The 20051-nt window shown below is 35.7% G+C and overlaps 1 protein-coding gene across 2 annotated transcripts in view; it reads right to left on the reverse strand.

Annotated features, from left to right (window-relative positions):
- Positions 1–1728: 1728 nt before the first annotated feature.
- The window catches only part of BORA (BORA aurora kinase A activator), a 30378-nt gene continuing 12055 nt past the window's right edge, over positions 1729–20051 (reverse strand). For both annotated transcript variants that reach the window (XM_076009381.1, XM_012774111.3), the window contains 7 exons: positions 16883–16948; positions 16251–16307; positions 15332–15558; positions 14544–14676; positions 11850–12460; positions 3072–3203; positions 1729–2037 (listed from right to left, as the gene is read on the reverse strand). In XM_076009381.1, the coding sequence (XP_075865496.1) occupies positions 1972–2037; positions 3072–3203; positions 11850–12460; positions 14544–14676; positions 15332–15558; positions 16251–16307; positions 16883–16948 (1292 nt within the window). In that variant the 3' untranslated portion in view covers positions 1729–1971. The remainder of the gene's footprint in view (positions 2038–3071; positions 3204–11849; positions 12461–14543; positions 14677–15331; positions 15559–16250; positions 16308–16882; positions 16949–20051) is intronic.

Raw genomic sequence — 20051 nt, forward strand, 5'->3', positions numbered from 1 at the left:
TTCTAAAGCACTTAACAGTCTACCAGATTCATCATCAGTCAAGTTAAACCATCTCTGCCTTTAAGGAGCTTGCAGTAAAATGAGAAAAGATTGGCAAATAAATCAGCCAGGTATACTAAGTGGGTATAATTAACAATATTTACAAACATTTAAGCACTTAATTTTTGTTGATTTTTTCCAGCTTCCTGGTACTGAGTAAAACATTTATACATATAGTTGACCCAAGTGTAGTTATGCACTGCTTGAGTACTTTTCACATGTCAACAAAATAGTACTGATTTGACTACTTTCCTGCCAGTCACTTTAAAATTTTTTGCCTCTAGGCTATAGTTTACTTGCAATAGAGGAAAAGGGGGCTGCTTCTTGGGAAAGTAAGGCTATGACTGACCTCTGTTATCTTTCCAAGTTTGGAAAGTAGGCCTAATGCAGGCATTAATCCTAATTGAGTAATTCAAGATTATCACAGACCATGTTACTTTCCTCTAAGGCCTCTTTGGTAATGTAGAATGTTTTGTTTCTAGTGTAAGTTCTTATGCTAAGTAGCTCACCTGGAGTATTTCATTTAAAATCAAAAAGCCCCGTAAGACTTTTCTCCATTTAATAGATGAGAAAATTGAGGTTTATATCAAATAGTGAGTTGACAGAAAAAAATGTGAATCCAGGTTATATTCACTACTTTGTTCTTTATTTCTTGACTTGCACTATTAAGAAAACAACAGTCAGGGAGGCTCCTACCTTTAGGACCTAGGATTCCTCTTATGTAGAGTGGTTGTTTTTAGGTAAATTTATATTGGGTCTAAAGCCTATGTGATTGAAGACTTAACTTTCCAATGCAGTGTCTTTAGCCATGGACCTAATGGCTGATGGCTTTCACGGTTAGTGTGTTTGTTGGTGAAGAGGATGAGCCAAGTACACAAGAAGGCACGTTTTTTGCATACCAGCAATATGCTCACAAGGTACAGAGTAAGGAAGAAAATGACACAATGATAATATATGTCTTTATTTCCTAGGGCTACAAATTAATTATTATTTCCTTTTGATGGAGACAGTTTAAAAGATGGTTTGCACATATAAATATATATTCTCTCAAAGTATTTCCAAACAAGTCATATACTTATCTACTCCCAACATGGATGTAAGTTTTTAAAAAAATAATTGCATTGAATGTATGTATCAACCCAACTGTTACATCAGAGGTTAAGCCTTATACAAACTCCAGTGTCCCCCAGTCTCCACTGTTTCTCCTGGTTATTCTTCTCCTTAGCCAAGTTTGAGCTGGAAAGGATATCCTTACGCTAGGGATGGAGGTATATTTTGTTCTGAGCACCACACATTTATCCCACAGATAACAATACATATCATGCTGCTGCTAGTACTACCTTTCTAGTAATAACATGTTTAACAGTAGTAACTAGAGCAATATCACTGGAACCAAGAATTTTCCCCACATAAATGAACAAATAGTTCCAAGAACTAAAATTTTAAGAAACCCGTTTATAACTTCCTTTCTACCTCTTTAATAAGTTTGTTTTATATCTAAACATTTCTTACACATATTCATTGTAGAATGTAAAAATATAGTGCCTTTAGTTTTAACTTACTTTCACATGTTCTCAGAACTGCTAAATTGAGTGCTATCAGTAAGGTTTAATAAGTAGTTCACTGGCCCTGTAGGACAGGAACAATCATCTTGGTCACAATTTTATATTGTTAAACACATCACTCAACGTAAGTATAAAAATATTTATTGATAAAAAATAAACTTATAATTCAGTAACTTTAAGTTCCAGGAGCTTTTGTGTTGTTCCTATGTCACTAAATTAAGCCCTTGATTTTTCACATTAAGGAGGGAAAGAAAGCTAAGCATGTTACTTGAAGCAGTTCTTTCCCAATCACCATCACATTATTGATCCTGTGCATAAAAATATGTGAGGAGCTATTCTGCCAGTCTTTGGTTCTGATAGAGGTATTTTATGGACTGCTGCATTGAGAAGGACTTGCTGTTTTCATCCAACACCTCTGTGTTGTGTGTTCTTGCTGTGAAAAGAAAATACCTTGTTTTCAGTTTAAATAGGACTATTCAAGGATGCAACTATGATCTGAACTGTTTTAAAAACTTGAATGCAAATTTCTTTAGCTTAACTCTAAAGGGACAGAAAAGATAGCATTTTTTACAAGTCAATATTCTGTATCAAAAAGAATCTTCCCTTTCTTAATACCTACTTATATTTAGATGTATAACTATAATCCAACTCCTAAACAGGATGGGCTTTGTGCAAGTTAATCTTAGAAGAGACCTGTTCTGACACTATATATTAATATAACAGAAAGGCAAAATGGAGGAAAGGAAAATTAAGGTGGCCTCTCCATTAAACTTCTTTTGGAGAGTTATGTTCAGTTGCACTCTTGCTGTTTAGTGCTTTATGAATAAAATAGGCATGTAAAATCAAAGATTGTCCTCACTAGTGCCTAAAATTATGGGTTTCTTCATCTATGAATATGTAGTTATAACTAAAATATCTAGAAGGTTCAGTAAATGTCCTTATACTACCTTCGTATTATATAAACACTTTGTAGTATGTAAGATACTTGTGTTACCTTGTTTAGAACAACCAAAATCTATAAAGGCAACTGGATTTTAAGAAAACAGCCTTAGCTTTTAGTGCTTTTGATATAGTCTAAATTGTACTATTCGCTAATGAAAAATTTTTCGTGTATAGCTTTGAGCTGTCTTTTTGAAATAGTTCAAAGGCAGCAAAATCAATATTAGAAGCAAAAATGTCTGACTCTTCTATTCCCTTTAATATTAACGACTGATTTCAAGCACCATTCCAAAGTTGAACTAGTTCTCCCTCTCCCACAGCCTCTTCTCTTACTCTCCCATATTGGAAGAGTTTGAAAAGTGAAGTGTTTTGATTTAAAAACCACCTCCTCCCACTGTTAAATAAAATGAAGATAAAATAAGGCACAAATAGATGATAATTAACAAAACTTTAAGCAGAATGGGGGGAAAATATATTGAAAAAAGTCAACATTTAGTAAGTATATTAAACTTTATATGTTTTCCATACCTTTATATTAAAAACTTGAGATTTAGTCTCCACGTCAAAGGTTTGTACATCACTTTCTTTGCAATAACTCTCTGCCCCAACTGTATCCATAGTATTGCTTCCACAATTCTGTGTATTATAGCCACTATCCATCTGACAGAAATAGGAGAAAAAAGAAAACAAAAACACTTAAGGATAAAATTGCAAACTTATTCACTTATCCATAAGATTAATTATGAGGAAATTAGAAGTTAAAAATTTAAGTAAATCACTATAATTTCATTCACTACATCTGAACAATACAATGTAATATTTAATTATTGATCATATTGAAAAAACTTTCAACATAAAAGGTAATTCTAAATAGAACTGATTTTTTTCTGAGACATGGTCTTGCTCTGTCGCCTGGGCTAGAACACAGTGGCGTCATCATAGCTCATTGCAACCTCAAATTCCAGGGCTCAAGTGATCCTCTTGCCTCAGCATCCCAAGTAGCTGTGATTGTTTCTTTTTTTGAGACAGAGTCTCACTCTCTTGCTTAGGATAGAGTGCTGTGGCATCTGCCTAGCTCAGAGCAACTTCAAACTCCTTGGCTCAAGCAATCCTTCTGCCTTAGCCTCCTGAGTAGCTGGGACTATAGGCATGCACCACCATGCCAGGCTAATTTTTATATATATATACACACACACACATACACACATACATATTCTTTTTAGTTGTCCAGCTAATTTCTTTCTATATTTTTGGTAGAGTCAGGGTCTCACTCTTGCTTAGGCTGGTCTCGAACTCTTGAGCTCAAACAATCCTCTGACCTCAGGCTTCCAGAGTGCTAGGATTACAGATGTGAGCCACTATGCCCGGCCTATATGAACTCTCTATTTTAGTTGTTTTGGCTAATTTCTTTCTATTTATAGTAGTAGAGACAGGGTCTTGCTCTTGCTCAGGCTGGTCTCAAATTCCTGAGCTCTACGGATCCTCCCAGCGTGCTGGGATTACAGGCGTGAGCCACCACACCCAGCTAACTGTTCTTAAATATAGTCACTTTACAATTCCTTCTAATGAAATGTCTTGGAGTTTCCTTTAGAATCAGTGAACAAGCCACTGAGAACATGCTTTCCTGTTACTTTGTGAGCATACCTAGTAGATGAAAATGAAGATTACAGTCAACTTCACCTGCCAACTTATTTTCAAAGCTTAGCCCTAAATGGCTTGCATGTGCCTCTAAATAAAATTTACCCAAAAGGAATGCTGCCTTTAGGAGTATTCAAAATAGGCCAGGCATGGTGGCTCACACCTGTAATCCTAGTGCTCTGGGAGGCCAGGGGGAGAGGATTGCTTGAACCTAGGAATTCGAGACCAGCCTGAGCAACAAAGCAAGACGCCATCTCTACAAAAAAATCAAAAAATTACCCAAGTATGGCATGCCTGTAGTCCCAGCTAATCGGGAGGCTGAGGCAGGAAGGTCGCTTGAACCCAGGAGATTGAGGTTGCAGTGAGCTATGATAATGCCACTGCATTCTAGCCCTGGCGACGTAGACATTGTCTCAAAAAAAAAGTATTCAAAATATACATTTTTTTTAAAAGTGGGTTACATTATACTCATATCCAATTGTTCATAGTGATGCCATGTGTATAATGGCTCTGGATGTTAGTTTAACTTTTCATGGTAATAAAAATTGTAGCACTCCAAGACACTTTCAGCTCCAAAGAACAAAAGAAAAACATTATAGCAAAGTTCCTGTTTGGTGTACATATAAAATATTTATTCAGTATCTTTTTAATTATTTTATATATATATATATATTTTTTTTTTATATAAAGTCTTATTCTGTTGCCCAGGCTAGAGTGCTGTGGCATCAGCCTAGCTCACAGCAACCTCAAACTCCTGGGCTCAAGCTATCCTTCTGCCTCAGCCTCCCAAGTAGCTGGGACTATAGGCATGCGCCACCATGCCCGGCTAATTTTTTCTATATATTTTTAGTTGGCCAATTAATTAATTTCTATTTTTAGTAGAGACAGGGTCTTGCTCTTTCTCAGGCTGGTCTCAAACTCCTGAGCTCAAACAATCCGCCCACCTTGGCCTCCCAGAGAGCTAGGAGTAGAGTCGTGAGCCACTGTGCCTGGCCTTTATTCAGTATCTTAAAACATGCCAGGCCCTATATGCACTCTATATAAGCTCATGCTCACTCTATATAAGCCCTATATAAGCTCATATATACATTTTTTTTTTTTTTTTTGAGACAGAGTCTTGCTTTGTTGTCCAGGCTAGAGTGAGTGCCGTGGCGTCAGCCTAGCTCACAGCAACCTCAAACTCCTGGGCTTGAGCGATCCTTCTGCCTCAGCCTCCCGAGTAGCTGGGACTACAGGCATGCGCCACCATGCCCGGCTAATTTTTTATATATATATCAGTTGGCCAATTAATTTCTTTCTATTTATAGTAGAGACGGGGTCTCGCTCTTGCTCAGGCTGGTTTTGAACTCCTGACCTTGAGCAATCCGCCCGCCTCGGCCTCCCAAGAGCTAGGATTACAGACGTGAGCCACAGTGCCCGGCCTTACATGTTTTATAATATTTTTTTTATTTTCTCACAACTCTATGAGAAGATGAGGAAGCTAAGGCTCAGAAAGGTTAACTTTCACAATGTCATGCAGTAATGAGGTGACAAAGATCTGAGGCTCCAAAGCCCAGGTCCCGTTTACTACACAACACTCCATTTACCTTCATAATGCTGAGCACAAAGCCAAAAATTACCCTTCCCTGAAAATTAGGATAAGAGGGAAAGCAAAACACTGTACTTTTGCTCCCCTCACAAATATTTAGAATAGCATAAAAAGTGTTTTCACTCATAATCCTAAAAATAATGTTGCCAGTTTTGAAGGCTGGATGCATATCTGCTACTATTGGGAGTCATGTTCCATTAGAACAAAAGTCTTACAACACGTAAAATAGAATCTATTACATTTTAGGGAAAACACCTGTTCTCACTCAATAGCTATGTGATCAAACATGTAAATATCAGACTTTTGCAGAGAATTTGCCAATTACTCTTCTAATATTTATTACTGCCAAACTGGCTCTTAATTCAATACTAACACGTAACTGAATATACCAAGGAAGAAGTCCCTCAGTAGTACAGCAGGAAGTAAGGCACACAGGCAGTTTGTCCCATTCTATAGGAAAAGTAGGATCAACAGGAACCCAGTTAAGAAGCAGCTGACCTCACTGTCAATGCCTACTATGTGCCAGCCAGACAACATATTAATAGGTCTTGTTACCCACCACAGGCATCAAAGTAGATGACAGTGGCGTTTCATAGCAGAAAAGGATGAGGTGCTAATGCTAAAATTTAAAAAATCACACAGTATTCACTGTTAAGTGGATCTTGCCTTAAGATTGCTCAGCCTGGAAATAAGAGAACTCTAATTCAAACTTAGTTCTGATTATGAAGTGTATTTTGCGGTTGGGCAATGCTGCCTTTAAAATGGTGACTCACATGGTGACTCTATGTCAGTCATCTTACATACACTTTGTAACTAACTAAATTTCTTTTTCTAAATTTTTTTTGACAAGAGTCTTGCTCTGTCACCAGGGCTAGAGTACAGTGGCGTGATCATACCTCACTGCAAACTCAAACTCCCAGGCACAAGCAAACTTCCTGGCTTAGCCTCTTAGTAGCTGGGATTACAAGCAGATGTCACCACACCTGGCTAAGTTTTTCTTTTTCTACCACATAAATCAGATGTAAATGTCTTTTAAAACCCTTTAATGCTTCACAATTGGCAACAATTGTGCCTTATGTGGGCCTTCCTTGAAATCTGGCCCTAGTACTTTAGCCCTATCTCATCCTGAGTCCCCTGTGCTTGCTACCATTCAGAGGATCTTGTCTCCCATTAGTACTTATTTTTTTGTTTTGTTTTTATTATTTTTAATTAACACATACTTGTACATATTGGCTACAGTGTGATATTTTGATATATGTATACAATGTCTAACGATCAAATCAGGGCGATTAGCATATCCATCACTTCAAACATTTATCATTGTGTTGGGAACATTAAAAAAAATCCACTCTAATAGCTATTTGAAAATATTCGATAAATTGCTAATTATAGTCATCTTTTAGTGTTACCGAACACTATAACTCATTCCTCCTACCTAGCAGTACTTTTATATCCATTTACCAACCTTTGGCTCTCCCCTTCTCCCCCGACACTTCCCAGCCTTTAGTAACCACTATTCTACTCTCTTCTATGAGATCAACTTTTTTAGCTGAGTAAGAACAAGCAGTAGTTATTCTGTGCCTGACTTAATTCCTTAAATAATGTCCTCCAAGCTCATCCATGTTGAATGACAGAATTTCATCCTTTTTATGGCTAAATAGTATCCCATTATATATATACCACATTTTCTTTATCCATTCATCTCTTGATGGACACTTAGGTTCATTCCATATCTTGACTACTGTGAATAGTACTGCAATAAACATGGGAGTGCAGGCCGGGCGCGGTGGCTCACGCCTGTAATGCTAGCACTCTGGGAGGCCGAGGCGGGCGGATTGCTCAAGGTCAGGAGTTCAAAACCAGCCTGAGCGAGACCCCATCTCTACCATAAAAATAGAAAGAAATTAATTGGCCAACTAATATATATAATATAAAAATCAGCCGGGCATGGTGGCTCGTGCCTGTAGTCCCAGCTACTTGGGAGGCTGAGGCAGGAGGATCGCTTGAGCCCAGGAGTTTGAGGTTGCTGTGAGCTAGGCTGACGCCACGGCACTCACTCTAGCCTAGGCAAGAAAGCGAGACTCTGTCTCAAAAAAAAAAAAAAAAAAAAAAAAACATGGGAGTGCAGATATCTCTTCAACACACTGACTTCATTTCCTTTGGATATATACCCAATAGTGGGATTACTGGATCTTATGGTAGTACTATTTTTAGGTTTTTTTAGGAACCTCCATACTGTTTTTGATAATGACTGTACTAATTTACTTTCCCATCAATAGTGCATTACTTATTAAAAACTAATGATGCTTAGCCACTGTTAGTTTACTCATATTAACTAATCACAATGATCATACTATTATCCTGTAATCCTATTATTATTCCTATTTAAGGTGAAATAAGCTGAAAGAAGTTGTTATTTTCTGGAATTTTTAAAGCCAACAGAGCTGGCTATAAGCCAAAATCTGCCATTAGGCTTTCCCAAGCCCATGTTCTTTAATGACATGCTAGCCCACCACCTATAAACATTTGCACTCATGGCCATCCCAGCCTCCTCTTGTCTTATAAAAGTTGAAAGGTTACCTCTAAAAACTCCACCAGGTCTCAAGATTCCACCCCATCTCGCATGTCTCAGTTCCTCATTTATAAAAAATGGATCACCATTTTACAGATGAGGATACTTATTGCTTCCATAAGCTATCACAGGGATTAAAATCTGACTATAAAATGCTTGACATGGTGTGTAATACTTGAAAAGGACATATACAATTGATCTGTCTTACTAACAATTATCCTTCCTAATTCTTAAAAATATTCTCCCTCTCTTCTTCATTTAAATACTGTATGCTGTTTCTCCCATCTAAAGTAAAAATAGTAAAAAAAACAAAGTATAAAAAAACCTTGGACTTCGACGTTCTCCTCTAGCTATCACTCTCGTTCCCTTCACGACTAAGTTTCTTCAAAGAATTATCTACATACATTATTTCATTACTTCACCTTCTTTAACCTCCCTTCCATTCCTTTTTTACCTCCCCACCTTGAGGCCATTCAATTGCCACCTACTTCTGTTACTAGCCCAATGGCCACTTTTTAAGCCCTACTTTCTTTGCTTTTGACAGCACTAACCACTGTCCTGCTTCAGATGCTCCATGACACTATGCTTTCCTAGTGTCCCTCTTCTCTTTGGCTGGTTCTCCTCAGTCTCCTTCAGTGCCTCTATTTCCTTTGTCCAACCCCTCCAGTCTTTCTTCATGGTTCCAAATCTTGGCCCACTGTTATTCTCACTTTATATAATCCTTCTGGTTGAAATTACCTATCTATCCATTCTGTTTTCATTACACAAATAGGTAATGAATAGCTATTATGTGCCAGGTGGTTTTTAATTAGCACTGGGGATAAAAACATACGTGATTGTTGGATTAATAGTCCGACTGGAAAGAATGCAAAATGTCCATGGAGTCACGACAGTATAATGAAGTCTGACCTGGCTAGTGTGATCAGGGAAGGCTTCTTTGAAGATGTGACTGATAAGTTGTGAACCACAAAATAAATAGGAATTAACTAGGTAAAGTGGAGTAGAAAGAAGTTTTACACAGTAAGTGTAAAGGCTCTTTGACAGGAGGGAATGTGGTTATTCAAAACTTTGCAAAGCCACTGAGACTGAAACAGAGAATGAGGGGAACAAGATAAAAATGGCAAGGCAAAGGCCAGACCATGTAGTGTCTTGTTAGCCACATTATAGACTTATTAACACCAAAAGCAAGATAAAACAAAGCTTAGAAAATAAAAAGTTCAATAGGTTACTATATAAACTTAAGGAAATCTTCCAAAAATTGGAAAACAAAGGAGATAAAAAATATAACTAAAAGATTTTTAACAACTGGAAAAATCGAAAGGACTCCCAGAGATGACAGTGAAAATGACAATGGAGAAATCTAAGATATATCCAAGAAATGATCCAAAAGGTAAAGGGCAAAGTTTACAGATCACAAGGACATTCTTAGTGCCCAAAACAATGGATGAAAAGAAACCCATCACCAAAATTTCAAAACACCATGGACAAAGCAAAGATCCTATCCATGCCCAGAGAGGGGGAGAAAAATCATATATAAAAGATTAAGCATTTATATAGTTTCTGATCTTCTACCAGCAATAGTAAAATAGTTAATGAAGCAATGCCTTCACACTCTATGGGACAATTATTTCTAAACTCTCAAATGTGAGAGAAGGGTGACCACATGATTAGACATACAGTGTCTTAAAAAATGTACTCTTCCTTAGTAAACAGCAAAAAATGTGTTCCAGTTAAATGAGAAGGAAACCAGGAAAGAGAAGAATGGGATACAGAGAACAAGAAAGGTTAAGGGAATTCCCAGGATGATGACAAGGGCCTATCATAGGATGAGAATTGCATACCATGCATAAAAGCCAATCAATCGAAAATGAAGTCAAAAAGCTCTGGGGAAATATGGCTATGTTCAACTGCTTGAAAACTACCTACATGGTAGAAAAATAACAATGTATAAAAACACTTTTAGTAGGCATTATGATGATATGGCCCAAAGGGTAAAACTGAGACTACTTGGTAGATATCACACAGATAAAACCATATTTTAGCTTTAGGAAGAAGTTTGTAATGGTAAGAGTTTGAAAATGAAATGGAATACCTCTGTGGGAACTCTAGTATAGACTGGATGACAATTTAGTAATGACAACAATTAGAAGAGAATGTAAGCTTCCAATGGGTAGTTGAATTAGATAATGATTAGTATTTAAACAAAATATTTCATAATTCCTCTATAAATGCTCTGCCAAAAAAGACAGAAAGTGAAAAAAGGAAAAGAGAAGAAGTTAAGAATACCTTTAAGACATACAGTTTTAAGACCCTTTCTGCTTTTTCTACTTTTGAAGCCAACTTTAGAAGCTAAAATATGTAAAAGTGATTCTAGTGTAATCTCTTTTGAGAAGTCAGGATAGGCAATATAGGCATAAAAATATGAGCAAAAGATATTTAATTTTAGGTCTTTTAGAATCCTTCCATAAGTTTTAAACTTCAGCATACCAAAAACTAAGAATGCCAAAGCATTCTATGAGTGATAACGAGGATTAGATAAATCAACAAAGTGGTTAGAAGAGTGCCTGGATTATCAAAACACTATGTAAGTATCAGCTATTATTATGAGTCACTATAAACCTGTGGATTATAGAACATGGACTCTAAAGCCAACTGCCAGGATCAAATCTCCGGTCCTCCACTTACTAGTTATATGTAAGTGTTAGGCAATTTACTAAACCTCTCTGATCCTTAGTTTCCTTATCTGTAAAATGGGGATAATAGCACACCTACTTCACAGGACTGTTGTGAAGATTAAACAAATTAAAACTTGTGAAGGACTCAGTGCCTGGCATATAGTAGGTGCTACATTAAGTGTTAGGTGTTGTTACTATGAAATGGCAGGTACAATTTCCCTTTCTGACTTTTGAAGTTTTCAAAATTCTCAGCTCAAAGAATACAACAGTGAATGGAACAAATATCTTTTGACAGTAAGTGCGGTTATGAAGCGTATCTATCTAATGAATCAAGTTTCCCTGTTTGACATTGCAAAATTGGAAATTACATAAAAAATGGAATCACATTTTTAAAAAGTACAAAAAATTATACATAAAAGTGCTATAAATTTTTTCCCCTTAAATCACACAAACAAAAAACAAAAATGATTTTATTTTTAGAATACAGATACTACACCAGGGATTGCATTTCTTTGGTGCTAGATTCACATGCAAGAGAGATGAATCCTGAGAGGCTGCCTGACTCTAGCAGTCTGAAAAACATAGCAGCTTGATTTCTTTTCTGCTCTCATCTTTTCCTACTCCAAATAAATAATCAGTTGATGTGAATATTAAATATGCCCAATCAGTATTAAAAGAAACTAACCCTCCTTGTATCATTTGATATATATAAAATGCTACTACAGTCCTCATGTTCAACCCATTTTTTTCCCTTACGCTATAATCTTAGAAAAGAGAGGATAAATAACACCAAGGCAGTAAGTAAAGGACTACAGAATATTAAAATGCCTTACCTGAATGTTACTGCTTTCACAAGGAATGACACTGCTTTCAGCAAGAGGTGACATGCACATATGAGAGTTTTCAATACTGAAGGCAATTCCATTCACAAAATCAGTCATGGGTAAACTCCCATTATCAACAGGCTCCTTAATCCAAGTGTTCTCATCTGCTATCTCTATAGGATCAACCATATCCACAGTGTTATTCTCCTTCTCACTTTCAACATCCTGCAACAGTGCTAATTCTTTCTCAGAAGCACTGGACTGATTTTGTGTAATAGACATGGCAGTCACAACTAAATGTGTGCCATGTGTAGAGGCATCACTATTCAACTGCCGTAGGTGTATTCCAGCAGCATCCATGCCTGGTGATGAAACATCTTTGGAAGGAATATCCTCTTTATCTTCTTTCTCTTCACTGTGAGTCTCAAGAGTAAAAGGTATCTGAATCAGTGAGGTCCGATACTGAGTACCACCTCTACACATCTCGAGTCTCATAGGAGACCAATTTTTAATTGGTGAGCAGCCATCTATATAAGGACTTCTGATACACGGGTTAGTAATTCCATTAGAATTTGTTCCAGATGAAGCATCAGGAGAATGAAAAGCAAACTTCCTTTGTTCTAAAAGATTAGGAGGGAAAAATCACATCATAAAAACACAAAAATAGAAAAGCCATTACTATGGGGTAATAATGTTTCATGCCTAGAAAACTGGATTTCTGTATCAATAGTATTGTTTACTAAAGTGAAATTTTTTCCCTGCCCCCTCAAAGAGAAATTTTGATACTGAAAACAATAACACCAATGAATGTGTCTCAATACGCAGGATGAGGCTCTTCAAAACTAATTTCTCTGGTACTTTTTACTCCTTAAGAATGATTTCCCTAAAAGCATACTGCTATTATACCGATATTGTTCATATACAAAGAAGATCCCTAGCAAAAGAGCTGAAAGCTACAACTCAACAGCTGTACCTGCTAAATGAAATATGTTAAATATATTTATTTATGCAAAATACCATAAGCAACATGAAAAGACAAAACTGGAAAATAATATTTGCAATAAAGAGGCTAACAATGATAATCAAATAATAAAAATGCTTTAAAACTTTTAAAACTAGTTTTTATTGGCTGGGCATGGTGGCTCACGTCTGTAATCCTAGCACTCTGGGAAGCCGAGGCAGGAGGATCGCTCAAGGTCAGGAGTTCGAAACTAGCCTGAGCAAGGGCGAGACCCTGTCTCTACTAAAAACAGAAAGAAATTAATTGGCCAACTAAAAATATATAGAAAAAATTAGCCGGGCATGGTGGCATATGCCTATAGTCCCAGCTACTTGGGAGGCTGAGGCAGAAGGATCACTTGAGCCAAGGAGTTTGAGGTTGCAGTGAGCTAGGATGATGCCACAGCACTCTAGCCTGGGCAACAGAGTGAGACTCTGTCTCAAAAAACAAACAAACAAAAAAATCTCTACTTTTTATAACTTAATTAAGTTATAAAGAGCTTAACAAAAACAAAATTTTTAAAATGGGCAAAAGCACATAAATAATCTTCCAGATGGTAAATAAGCATACTAAAAGTGTTCAGTCACACAAGTAATAAAAATATGGAAGCTGTAGCAATGAGAGACCATTGGTTTAACAACGCTTAAGTCTGAACTAACAATCCCCCCCGCACCAAACCACAAATGGCCAATAAACATTTGGAAAAAGTTCAGCATCGTTAATGACCAAAGACAGAAAATTTAAAGCCATAAGAGATCTTTTTGTAATGTACCCAATTAGTAAACATCAGATAGAATAATACCAGTGTTTCTGGATGGGGGAGAAATAACTTTCTTACATACTATTGAAGAAAATTTCAATTGGTACACTCTTTTATAAGAAAATTTGGCAAAATTCATCAAGAGCCTTAAAAATATTCACCTCCTTTGATGAAATAATTCTACTTCTTCGAGTTTAACTTACAGATATATAAATATGTGCAACACAATGTATACTTTTGTGATAAAGAAAAATTAGAAAAAATTTAAGTGTTTAACAATGGTTGAAAATAAATGATATATCCAAGAAACAGAATATTACATGACAATTCAAAATCATGCTTTGAGACAATAATAAATGACTTGAACAACCTATGAAAATGGTCATAAAATGCTTTGTGCACATGTATGCATCCATATATGTACATCTATATACATACCCCCCACACAAAGACTAGCAAAATACAGTTTTCAACTTTCCAATTTTGTTTAGTATGAGTAGTTTTTTTAAACTGTGAAGTTTTCAAAAAGTGCTATAATTTTTTCAAAGAGAAATTCACAACTGCAGAGAAATGTGTAAATTTCTACACATTATATTTACCTGAAAAACCTTAAACAAATGTACCTTTACAAAATATGAATACCTGATTACCAAAGTCTAAACCTATAAGTCAGAAGGCATACAAAAACCACTTGTCTCTAAAATTACCATCTTTCATTGATAGCATGTTTGACGTAAATATTGCTAATCAAAGTAACTCTATTTAAAACTAGAGTGGAAATTTGATGAGAATTCTAGCCTTTGAAGGTAAATTGTTCCTTTTGTGTAAAAAAAAAAAAAATAAAGTTTCTAAATGTTAGATTAGCTATGATGTAGAGCTCTATAGTTAAAGCAAACAAATATTGACAGGAAGTTTTCACTAGGTATTTTATTAGGAAACATACCTGAGAGTGGAGTCTTTCTTATTTGAAATGCAATTGGTGAGAAAGTAGGTGAAGAAATAGGTGAAGGACTGGTTATGCTTCCCAAACTGTATTTTTTTGCACTAGCCTGAATAGGGCTAGAAGAAAACTGCCCCTGTGATAAAAATAAATAAATAATAAATAAATGAATTTAAATGGTTCTCTTCCTCAACTCAGTTATTCTGCATGCTATTTATCTTCATCTTCAAAACAGATTTATAAACTAGGAATCTAGTTTATAGATTCATAAGAACTGGGTTCACAAGAACCACCAAAACCCATCTTGTAACAAAGATAACTAAGAAGATTGCTACAAAAATTGTGGAATAGAATATGTTAGTCAAAGTATAAATGCATTGTGTTTAAACAAACCATTAAATTTCATACCAAGTAGGTATCTGTGAAAAATTTTTAAATATATTACTCCATTAATGCTACTCCAGTTGTGTTATACTGTAAATCTTACGTAATTCTGTAAATCTTACATAAATCTTACTGTAAATCTTAATACTACTAATACAAATAGTATGTTGAATGAGATTCCTTGAGGCTCGTGATAAATTTGGTCATCCCCTACACCTCTAAATACAAACTTGGAGAGAGTCTGACCCCAAAACATGCCTATGTCTAATGACAACATATGAACTAGGTTAGTCTTCATGAAGTAGAACTCCTAAAAGACAACTATTCCTCCTGAGTGCAATAATGAGCATCTAGGTCTAAGCACATCTACAGAAAATTAACCAGCCACTTTTTAGCATACTTCTTACCGAACTTGGTGTCTGCGCAGGGCTCCTACACTGTACAGGAGATAAATCTATTGAATAAAAAACCTCAAGTGACGCCTGAGCACTGCTACGAGGACTTCTGGAAGAAGCTGAAGGTAAGGAGTCAGAGATGCTTCCGTTCCCATCTAGAAACAGCTTTCTTCTGAGGGATGAAGAACTGAGGTTTCCAGGAGATTGATCTGCAAATTCATCAGCTCTAAAATAGTCACCTATATTTAATAACAGAATAAAATGTAAAACTAGCCATTCGGAAGAGCAATTATACTTCTGTTGCCTGACTTTTTAAAAACCAGCATGTACTATATGTTTGAATTTTTTCAAAATACAGAACAAAATTTAATTGTATATGTAATGTTTTAAATCTTAAATTATTCCTTGTTACTTATTTTTTATTTTATTTTTTTAGAAATAGGGTCTCGCTCTGTTACCCAGGCTGGAATGCAGTGGCCTAATCATAGCTCACTGCACCCTCAAGCTCCTGGGCTCAAGTGATCCTCCTGCCTCAGCCTCTTGAGTATCTGGGATAACAGGCATGTACCACCACGCCAAACTATTCTTTATTTTTTGAGTGCTTCGTTATTAGTGTAGGTAATAACGATAAAATATTTACAGTGTATGTCTATAGTGAAATTTATTACAATAAAAAGGCTAGTTCATTCTGTATTGCATAAATCCTGGTAGTAAAGAAAAAAGAAAAAGAATAAAAATGTAAAAGAAAAAAAATTATAAATATTTAAAAAAATTTTTTTAAAAAAGGTTAATTCAGACCATGTTCAACAAAAAGAGAAATTTCTGGACAGTTTCCCCTTTAGAAAGAGGATTATCACATATTACCATTTACAAAAAGCCAGCAAAACAAAACTTTTAAATTATTAAAGGTTTAAACAAACATAATATTTACCTAATATATTTTCTAAATTAAAATCCACAGGAAGAGACAGCAATGTCTGACAAGCAGCTGGAAGCAAGCAAATAAATAAATAAATAAATACAAACATAGATACATCAATGAAGGCATCTGACATGCCATTTAGCATGTGCTTCCCAATCAATCATCTCCCCAGGCTATTCCAGCCAAACAGAATTATTCTATTTCCGCATTCTATTATATACCATGCCACTTTCCTATGAGCAGTTTCCCATACTTTCCACCACCGATACAAACATGTTAATAGAAAAAGTTAACTCCTGGCTATCATTCTGGCACTTGAATTAAGAAGGAAGCCAGCCTATGTTTGGGGGCAGTTTTTCCACACTAACAAACTTTCAAAAGAATACTTTCCAAAACCAGAAATCAATTCACACTTTGAACAAGAAAACAACACACTATTGCATTTCTAAAACATGGCTGGATGTATCTATCTGTTCTACTATATTTGTTTCTAAAAGTCAGCTCTCATACAATTATTTAGCTCATTCATGACAGATAAACAATTTCAATTCCAGAGGAAAGTGTTACTACATAACCTGGGCTTAAAATCAAATGTAGCTTAATATGGATCGCATTTCTTTTCAGATTGTGTTCACACTCACCATTGCTTTTCTCAGAATGAATAGTCAGCTTTTTTCCAATTGGAGAGTCACTATATATGTTAATGCCTATAAAACATTTTAAGGACAAAATCTTACATTTTATATCCTTCATTTACTTTAGTATTTACTTTTTCCAGAGTTAAAAATCAAAATGAAAACTTTTATTTTACACCTTTTAAAAAAGTATTTTTTGGCATGTTTGTTAGGTTGATTATTTCTTTAACGTGGAGGAAATACAAGGATAAAAGTAAAGGATTATAGCAAATAAAGAGACAGCAAGTCATGCTTTCTTTTTTCATTTTTTTAAATGACAAATATTTACTGCGTATACTTATGGGTACAATGTGATGTGTCTGTACATGTATGCATCGTGGAAAGAGCAAACCAGGCTAATTTACATATCTATTACCTCACATATTTTTCATTTCTTTGTGGTGAGAACATTTAAAATCCACTCATACAGCAATTTTGAAATATGCAATTCATTATTATTAATTATAGTCACCTTGCTGTGCAATAGATCACCACAACTTATTCCTCCTAACTGAAACTTCGTACCCTATGACCAACATCTCCCTGACTCCCCCAGCCCCTGGTAACCACTATTCTACTTTACTTTTTATGAGTTCAAATTTTTTAGATTCCAAATATAAGTAAGATCATACAATATTTGTCTTTCTGTGCTTGGCTTATTTCACTTAGCACAATGCCCTCTAGATTCATCCATTCTGTCACAAATGACAGAATTTCGTTCTTTCATAAGGCTAAATAGTATTCCATTGTGTACTTACACCACATTTTAAAATCCAATCATCTGTTGAATACTTAAATTTTCTTTTTTGTTGTTGTTTTTAAACAAGTCTGTGCTTTTCCTCAGTACGAGCTTTTTCCTCGTGCGAGCACGTTCTCTCTCTCTCTCTTTCTTTTTTCACAAGCCTGTGCTTTCCTATCTTGGCTGCTGTGAATAGTACTGCATTTAATATGGGAATGCAGACATCTCTTCAAAAGATTGATTTCAATTCCTTTGGATAAATACCCAGTAGTGGGACTGATAAATCTTTCTAAGGAAAGCATGGTTGCTCTCCATGATGTCAACCTTAAAAGGTTAGGGCTATATTTTATTCGTCTTCAAATAGATCCTCTGTCACTTAAGGTTTTCCCAAAATGGGTTTAGATAAACTGTCTGGATTAAAATGCCTGAAATCTGATCAATAAAACCATGCAGTTTCTTTCACAACAGCAGTCAAAAATATGGGTGCAATTTTTTTTAAAAAAAAACTGTAAGCTTTACAACTTGAAAAATCACCAAATTACAAACATCTAAACAATGATGAAAATGACCAATATAAGCAAAATAAAAGGAAAAAAGCAAGGAGACAAAACAAAACAAAAAAACTCAAAACGAGAAGCTTAAAATGACAGAATAGATTCTAGTAATGTGAAGATCCTAAATTAAAAAATGAATGAGTGGGTGGGTCCGTGAATGAATTAAAATCCCCAGTTAAATACTATCAGAATGGGTAGAACAATAAAACAAAAAATAAAATTCTGAATTCAGATGCCACCTTCCCTGTAGGCATGGTGACCTATTATATGAGACAAATGCAATCAATGCTTTCTCTGACTAAAATCCTATAGCAGCCATTAGGATGAGGTCCAAATATCTCAATGCCTTACAAAGCCCTTCAAAATCTTGTCTAATTCTCTAGCATGGTTGCCATCCAACTAAACACTATTTAGTTGAGTACCTTAAAAAAATTAAAAGGTTTTTCTCTCACCTCTAGGTATTGTCTTATGCTCTTTCCTTTCTGCCTTTTCTCCCCATTCCCTGAGTCTGACTAACTCAAATCTCAGCTTAAATTGCATCTTCTACCAGCATGCCTTCCCTGCCCTCCTCAGACCAGATATTATCACAACGCTTTTCAACCCTACTACAAGTGCTTTCTTGTTTCCCCTAGAAGAACTTCTTTTTTTTTTTTCTATATATATTAGTTGGCCAATTAATTTCTTTCTATTTATAGTAGAGACGGGGTCTTGCTCTTGCTCAGGCTGGTTTCGAACTCCTGACCTCGAGCAATCCGCCCGCCTCGGCCTCCCGGAGTGCTAGGATTACAGGCGTGAGCCACCGCGCCCGGCCTGAAGAACTTCTTAAGTTTAAGACCACAATCAAACGAAAGAAAAATTGATGGATTTGATTACATCAAAATAGGAATTTCTACGTGAGCAAGGACATCAAGAACAAACATAACATACATATTACAGAATGGGAGATGACATTTGAAATGTTTAAAATCAATATCATTACAATATGTAAAGTATCTTAGAAAAAAAAAAGGACAGCATCTCCAATAGGAATATGACCAATGAATCACAAATAGGTATTTTTCAGGAGAGGAAATTTTTTTTTTAAATAAAAAAATTTTTTTTTAATTAGTCAAATTTAGCAGTGGGGGTTGAATACCAACTTTAGTGATATTAATGTTAATAAATTCTGCTAACCTACTACCATTGGACCAGCCAGGAGAGGAAATTAAAAAGGCCCTTAGTATATGAAGACAAAACAAAAATTAAAATGATCATTTGCTGGATAATGCCAAGCATTGGGAGGGATGTTGGAACATAGGACAACCCTAGACACTGTTGGTGGCTGTGTAAACTGTACAAACATTCTGGAGAGCAGCATTTTAGCACTGTGTAGTCAAATTAGGTAAACACATATCCTATAATTCAGAAATCTTCTGCCTGTGTATACATTCCAAATGAATTCTCATTTAAGTCCATAAACAAAAACTCATGAGGATATGCACTGAAGCACCTTGCTGCATAAATATTTGTCATAGTAAAAGCTAACAGCACAAGCTAAGATGTATAAACAAAACCACTTTCCCCCCATTAATCATTTTCTTTGTTAATCTTTAATAAAGCATGTGCTAGGTACATGATCTTAGAGGTCCATCAACAACCATCGTTTTATAGGTAAGGAAACTGAGGCACAGGAAAGCTAAGTAACTCGGCTAAAGTCACCCAGTGAGTGAGCTTTACTGGATACATTTCAAACCCACACAATATTACTCTACAGTAAGGGTCAGCAAATTAAGGCCCATGGCACAAACCTGACCTGTCTCCTATTTTTGTAAATAAGGCTTTACTGGAACATAATCCCCCTCAC

Source organism: Microcebus murinus, chromosome 13 (genome assembly GCF_040939455.1).
Source record: "Microcebus murinus isolate Inina chromosome 13, M.murinus_Inina_mat1.0, whole genome shotgun sequence".
Lineage (NCBI taxonomy): Eukaryota > Metazoa > Chordata > Mammalia > Primates > Cheirogaleidae > Microcebus > Microcebus murinus.